At 38.5% G+C, this 7,686-nt stretch overlaps 3 protein-coding genes and 1 non-coding gene; 1 reads left to right on the top strand and 3 right to left on the bottom strand. All coding sequences in view use genetic code 11, as the record gives it.

The window, feature by feature from the left end:
• Positions 1-13: 13 nt before the first annotated feature.
• On the bottom strand, positions 14-1,487 carry rpl2 (ribosomal protein L2). One transcript is given in 2 exon segments: positions 14-444; positions 1,097-1,487. Coding segments are annotated over 2 exon segments (822 nt in total).
• Positions 1,488-1,505: 18 nt separating this feature from the next.
• rpl23 (ribosomal protein L23) lies at positions 1,506-1,793 on the bottom strand. The gene has a single exon. The coding sequence runs from the start codon at positions 1,791-1,793 to the stop codon at positions 1,506-1,508; it is 288 nt and encodes a 95-aa protein (NP_904162.1).
• Positions 1,794-1,958: 165 nt separating this feature from the next.
• Positions 1,959-2,032, bottom strand: tRNA-Ile (CAU). The gene has a single exon. It is a non-coding gene; the product is annotated as a tRNA-Ile (tRNA).
• An 83-nt stretch (positions 2,033-2,115) lies between these two features.
• Positions 2,116-7,686, top strand: part of ycf2 — a 6,915-nt gene continuing 1,344 nt past the window's right edge. Inside the window, exon 1 of the mRNA in view lies at positions 2,116-7,686. This exon is cut by the window's right edge and continues 1,344 nt beyond it. Within this exon, the coding sequence (NP_904161.1) occupies positions 2,116-7,686 (5,571 nt within the window).

Here is a 7,686-nt window from a genome sequence, read left to right as displayed (position 1 = left end):
CGACTTGTTCTATTTACTTACGACGACGAAGAATGAAACTATCACTATATTTCTTCTTTTTCCTACTTCTTCTTCCAAGCGCGGGATAACCCCAAGGGGTTGTGGGTTTTTTTCTACCAATTGGGGCCCTCCCTTCACCACCCCCATGGGGATGGTCTACAGGGTTCATAACTACTCCTCTTACTACAGGACGCTTACCTAGCCAACATTTAGATCCGGCTCTACCCAAAATTTTCTGGTTCACCCCAACATTACCCACTTGTCCGACTGTTGCTGAGCAGTTTTTGGATATCAAACGAACCTCCCCAGATGGTAATCTTAATGTGGCCGATTTACCCTCTTTTGCAATCAGTTTCGCTACAGCACCTGCTGCTCTAGCTAATTGTCCACCCTTTCCAAGTGTTATTTCTATATTATGTATGGCCGTGCCTAAGGGCATATCGGTTGAAGTAGATTCTTCTTTTTGATCAATAAAAACCCCTTCCCAAACTGTACAAGCTTCTTCCAAAGCATACGGCTTTCTGGATGTATATGATGATATCTAGACAGGTGGATCTTATATGAATCGTATGATGAAGTACCACACGAGTAGATATATAGGAATCCAAATCTGTCGAATCACTCATCCTACGATTTTATACATCCTAGGTCTCCCCATTCCGTCATCTGGCTTATGTTCTTCATGTAGCACTCAGACCGAATGACTCTATGAAATTACGTCGACACTTCCACATATTACGGGTAACGTAGGAGACATCTCTTCCCCCGGGGGATCTTTAGAATTACCATTGCTTAGCTTTCAATTTGCCTCTGACCATCAAATGAAATGTGAATAACCCGTCCCCCTCTCTTTGAAACAAGGGGCGCTTCCGGTTCTGTCCGTGCTTCAAACAATTTAGTCTTCTCCATATTACCATATCTCTAGAGTCAATCATTTTATATGAGGAACCACTGAACTCAATCACCTGCTGCCGTTACTCTTCAGTTTTCTGTTGAGGTCTATCCCGCTCAAATTGGATCAGTGATCGATTTCTAGGTTTCGTCGTAAACCTAATTGGTTACTTCCAATTACGTAAATCAATGGTTCAAACCGCACTCAAAGGTAGGGCATTTCCCATTGATATAGGAACTTCTGTACCAGAAACAATGGTATCTCCAATTATAGCCCCTCTGGGATGTAAAATATATCTCTTCTCACCATCCCCATAGTGTATGAGACAAATGTATGCATTTCGATTAGGGTCGTATTCTATGGTTACGATTCTACCAGATATGTCTTTTTCATTCCGTCGAAAATCGATTTTACGGTATAGACGCTTATGACCCCCCCCTCTATGCCCTGCGGTAATGATTCCTCTGGCATTACGACCTTTACCACAACGATGCTGTCCATAGATCAAATTCTTTCGTGGATTGGATTTCACTTGACTGTCTACGGCTCCATTGCGTGTGCTCGGGGTAGAAGTTTTGTATAAATGTATCGCCGTGTTATTAAGTATTTTGATTTAAGTCCTTTTCTCTATAAGAGGTGGAATAGAATAACCCGGTTGAAGCGTAATGATCATACGTCTGTAATGCATTCTATGTCCCATAAGAGGTCCCATTCTTCTACCCTTTCCCGGGACCGGGAGTCGATGACTATTCATAGCTATTACCTTGACACCAAAGAAGAGTTCGATCCAATGCTTTATTTCTGCCCTAGTTGATCCTGATTCGACATTAGAAGTATATTGATTGTTCCCCAATAACCGAATACTTTTTTCTGTAAATACTGCATATTTGATTCCATCCATAAATCCATTTTCTTCCCTATGAGTTCCAGTATCGATAAGAATTCTAGTTCTTACTGTTCATATGTTATGGTATGAATATACCATACCAATTCGTTATGTATGGATGATGAGATTCCATTGATACAGAGCCAATTCCAATAGACTTATTAAACATTCCAATTGGCGTGCATCCAGCAGGAATTGAACCTACGAATTTGCCAATTATGAGTTGGGCGCTTTAACCATTCAGCCATGGATGCTTAATTTCACAAGGATCATCATAAGATAAGTATCATCACGAATAAGCAAATTCCAATTGAAATGAAATCTTTAGGAGGAATCAATGAAAGGACATCAACTCAAATCCTGGATCTTCGAATTGAGAGAGATATTGAGAGAGATCAAGAATTCTCACTATTTCTTAGATTCATGGACAAAATTGAATTTAGTGGGATCTTTCACTCACATTTTTTTCCACCAAGAACGTTTTATGAAACTCTTTGACCCCCGAATTTGGAGTATCCTACTTTCATGCGATTCGCAGAGTTCAACAAGCAATCGATATTTCACGATCAAAGGTGTAGTACTGCTTGTAGTAGCGGTCCTTATATATCGTATTAACAATCGAAATATGGTCGAAAGAAAAAATCTCTATTTGATGAGGCTTCTTCCTATACCTATGAATTCCATTGGGCCCAGAAATGATACATTGGAAGAATCTTTTTTGTCTTCCAATATCAATAGGTTGATTGTTTCGCTCCTGTATCTTCCAAAAGGGAAAAAGATCTCTGAGAGTTGTTTCATGGATCCGAAAGAGAGTACTTGGCTTCTCCCAATAACTAAAAAGTGTATCATGCCTGAATCTAACTGGGGTTCGCGGTGGTGGAGGAACCGGATCGGAAAAAAGAGGGATTCTAGTTGTAAGATATCTAATGAAACAGTAGCTGGAATTGAGATCTCATTCAAAGAGAAAGATATCAAATATCTGGAGTTTCTTTTTGTATCCTATACGGATACGGATGATCCGATCCGCAAGGACCATGATTTGGAATTGTTTGATCGTCTTTCTCCGGGGAAGAAGCAAAACATAATCAACTTGAATTCGGGACAGCTATTCGAAATCTTAGTGAAACACTTGATTTGTTATCTCATGTCTGCTTTTCGTGAAAAAAGACCAATTGAAGTGGAGGGTTTCTTCAAACAACAAGGAGCTGAGGCAACTATTCAATCAAATGATATTGAGCATGTTCCCCGTCTCTTCTCGGGAAACAAAAACAAGTGGGGTATTTCTTTGCAAAATTGCGCTCAATTTCATATGTGGCAATTCCACCAGGATCTCTTCGTTAGTTGGGGGAAGAATCAGCACGAATCGGATTTTTTGAGGAACGTATCGAGAGAGAATTTGATTTGGTTAGGCAGTATGTGGTTGGTAAACAAGGATAGGTTTTTTAGCAAGGTACGGAATGTATCGTCAAATATTCAATACGATTCCACAAGATCTATTTTCGTTAAAGTAACGGATTCTAGCCAATTGAAAGGATCTTCTGATCAATCCAGAGATCATTTCAATTCCATTAGTAATGAGGATTCGGAATATCACACATTGATACATCAAACAGAAATTGAGCAACTAAAAGAAAGATCGATTCTTTGGGATCCTTCCTTTCTTCAAACGGAACGAACAGAGATAGAATCAGATCGATTCCCGAAATGCCTTTCTGGATATTTCTCAATGTCCCGGCTATTCACGGAACGTGAGAAGCAGATGAATAATCATCTGTTTCCGGAAGAAATCGAAGAATTTATTGGGAATCCTACAAGATCAATTCGTTCTTTTTTCTCTGACAGATGGTCAGAACTTCATCTGGGGTCGAATGCTACTGAGAGGTCCACTAGAGATCAGAAATTGTTGAAGAAACAACAAGATGTTTCTTTTGTCCCTTCCAGGCGATCGGAAAATAAAGAAATGGTTGATATATTCAAGATAATTACGTATTTACAAAATACCGTCTCAATTCATCCTATTTCATCAGATCCGGGATGTGATATGGTTCCGAAGGATGAACCGGATATGGACAGTTCCAATAAGATTTCATTCTTGAACAAAAATCCATTTTGTGATTTATTCCACCTATTCCATGGCCGGAACAAAGGTGGATACACGTTACACCACGATTTTGAATCAGAAGAGAGATTTCAAGAAAGGGCAGATCTATTCACTCTATCAATAACCGAGCCCGATCTGATGTATCATAAGGGATTTGCCTTTTCTATTGATTCCTACGGATTGGATCAAAAAAAATTATTGAATGAGGTATTCAACTCCAGGGATGAATCGAAAAAGAAATCTTTATTGGTTCTACCTCATATTTTTTATGAAGAGAATGAATCTTTTTATCGAAGGATCAGAACAAAATCGGTCCGGATCTCCTGCAGGAATGGTTTGGAAGATCCAAAAATAGTGGTATTTGCTAGCAACAACATAATGGAGGCAGTCAATCAATATAGATTGATCCGAAATCTGATTCAAATCCAATATAGCACCTATGGGTACATAAGAAATGTATCGAAGAGATTCTTTTTAATGAATAGATCCGATCGCAACTTCGAATATGGAATTCAAAGGGATCAAATAGGAAATGATACTCTGAATCATATAACTATAATGAAATATACGATCAACCAACATTTATCGAATTTGAAAAAGAGTCAGAAGAAATGGTTCGATCCTCTTATTTCTCGAACCGAGAGATCCATGAATCGGGATCCTAATGCATATAGATACAAATGGTCCAATGGGAGCAAGAATTTCCAAGAACATTTGGAACATTTCGTTTCTGAACAGAAGAACCGTTTTCAAGTAGTGTTCGATCGATTACGTATTAATCAACATTCGATTGATTGGTCCGAGGTTATCGACAAACAAGATTTGTCTAAGTCACTTCGTTTCTTTTTGTCCAAGTCACTTCTCTTTTTGTCTAAGTCACTTCCTTTTTTCTTTGTGAGTATCGGGAATATCCCCATTCATAGGTCCGAGATCCACATCTATGAATTGAAAGGTCCGAATGATCAACTCTGCAATCAGTTGTTAGAATCAATAGGTGTTCAAATCGTTCATTTGAACAAATTGAAACCTTTCTTATTAGATGATCATGATACTTCCCAAAGATCGAAATTATTGATCAATGGAGGAACAATAGCACGATTTTGGTTCAATAAGATACCAAAGTGGATGATTGACTCATTCCATACTAGGAATAATCGCGGGAAATCCTTTGAGAACACGGATTCCTATTTCTCAATGATATCCCACGATCGAGACAATTGGCTGAATCCCGTGAAACCCTTTCATAGGAGTTCATTGATATCTTCTTTTTATAAAGCAAATCAACTTCGATTCTTGAATAATCCACATCACTTCTGGTTCTATTGTAACAAAAGATTCCCTTTTTATGCGGAAAAGACCCGTATCAATAATTATGATCTTACATATGGACAATTCCTCAATATCTCGTTCATTCGCAACAAGATATTTTCTTTGTGCGTCGGTAAAAAAAAACATGTTTTTTTGGAGAGAGATACTATTTCACCTTCGCCAATTGAGTCACAGGTATCTGACATATTCATACCTAACGATTTTCCACAAAGTGGTGACGAAACGTATAACTTGTACAAATCTTTCCATTTTCCAACTCGATCCGATCCATTCGTTCGTAGAGCTATTTACTCGATCGCAGACATTTCTGGAACACCTCTGACAGAGGAACAAAGAGTCAATTTTGAAGGAACTTATTGTCAGCCTCTTTCAGATCTGAATCTATCTGATTCAGAAGGGAAGAACTTGCATCAGTATCTCAGTTTCAATTCAAACATGGGTTTGATTCACACTCCATGTTCTGAGAAATATTTACCATCCGGAAAGAGGAAAAAACGGAATCTTTGTCTAAATAAATGCGTTGAGAAACGGCAGATGTATAGAACCTTTCAACGAGATAGTGCTTTTTCAAATATCTCAAAATGGAATCTGTTCCAAACATATATGCCATGGTTCCTTACTTCGACAGGGTGCAAATATATAAATTTCATCCTTTTAGATACTTTTTCAGACCCATTGCCGATACTAAGTAGCAGTCACAAATTTGTATCCATTTTTCATGATATTATGCATGGATCGGCATGGTCAATTCCTCAGAAAAAATTGCGGGCGATTCTTCCACAATGGAATCTGATAAGTGAGATTTCGAGTAAATGTTTACAGAATCTTCTTCTGTCCGAAGAAATGATTCATCGAAATAATGAGTCACCCGTTCCATTGATATGGACACATCTGAGATCACCAAATCCTCGAGAGTTCTTCTATTCAAGCCTTTTCCTTCTTCTTGTTGCTGGATATCTCGTTCGTACACATCTTCTCTTTGTTTCCCGAGTCTCTAGTGAGTTACATACAGAGTTAGAAAAGATCAAATCTTTGATGATTCCATCATACATGATGGAGTTGCGAAAACTTCTGGATAGTTATCCTCCACCTGAACTGAATTCTTTCTGGTTAAAGAATCTCTTTCTAGTTGCTCTGGAACAATTAGGAGATTCTCCGGAAGAAATACGGGGTTCTGATTCTGGCGGCAACATGCTATTGGGTGGCGGTCCCGCTTATGGGGTCAAATCAATACGTTCTAAGAAGAAAGATTTGAATATCAATCTCATCGATATCATCGATCTCATAAGTATCATACCAAATCCCGTCAATCCAATCACTTTTTCGATAAATACGAGACGTTTAAGTCGTACGAGTAAAGAGATCTATTCATTGATAAGAAAAAGAAAAAACGTGAACAGCGATTGGATTGATGGGAAAATAGAATCCTGGGTCGCGAACAGTGATTTGATTGATGATGAAGAAAGAGAATTCTTGGTTCAGTTCTCCGCCTTAACGACAGAAAAAAGGATTGATCAAATTCTATGGAGTCTGACTCATAGTGATCCTTTCTCAAAGAATGACTCTGGTTATCAAATGATTGAACAACCGGGATCAATTTACTTACGATACTTAGTTGACATTCATAAAAAGTATCTAATGAATTCTGAGTTCAATAGATCCTGTTTAGCAGAAAGACGAATATTCCTTGCTCATTATCAGACAATCACTTATTCACAAACCTCGTGTGGGGCTAATAGTTCTCATTTCCCATCTCATGGAAAACCCTTTTCGCTCCGCTTAGACCTATCCCCTTCTAGGGGTATTTTAGTGATAGGTTCTATAGGAACTGGACGATCCTATTTGGTCAAATACCTAGCGACAAACTCCTACCTTCCTTCCATTACGGTATCTCCGAACAAGTTCCTGGATGACAAGCCTAAAGGTTATCTTATTGATGATATTGATGATAGTGACGATATCGATCTTGATGATAGTAATAGTATTGATGATAGTGACGATGTCGATATTGGTGATAGTGATGATATCGATATTGATGATGACCTTGATGCGGAGCTGCTAACTATGACGAATGTGCTAACTATGTATATGACGCCGAAAATGGACCGGTTTGATATCACCCCTCAATTAGAATTAGCAAAAGCAATGTCTCCTTGCATAATATGGATTCCAAACATTCATGATCTGTATGTGAATGAGTCGAATTACTTATCCCTCGGTCTATTAGTGAACCATCTCTCCAGAGATTGTGAAAGATGTTCCACTAGAAATATTCTTGTTATTGCTTCGACTCATATTCCCCAAAAAGTGGATCCCGCTCTAATAGCTCCGAATAAATCAAATACATGCATTAAGATACGAAGGCTTCTTATTCCACAACAACGAAAGCACTTTTTCATTCTTTCATATACTAGGGGATTCCACTTGGAAAAGAAGATGTTCCATACTAACGGATTCGGGTCCATAACCATGGGTTCC

This window comes from Amborella trichopoda, chloroplast (assembly GCF_054954075.1).
Source record: "Amborella trichopoda chloroplast, complete genome".
In the NCBI taxonomy this organism is placed as follows: domain Eukaryota; kingdom Viridiplantae; phylum Streptophyta; class Magnoliopsida; order Amborellales; family Amborellaceae; genus Amborella; species Amborella trichopoda.
Note: the sequence above shows the minus strand (reverse complement) of the source record. Positions and strands in the feature narration are given on the sequence as shown.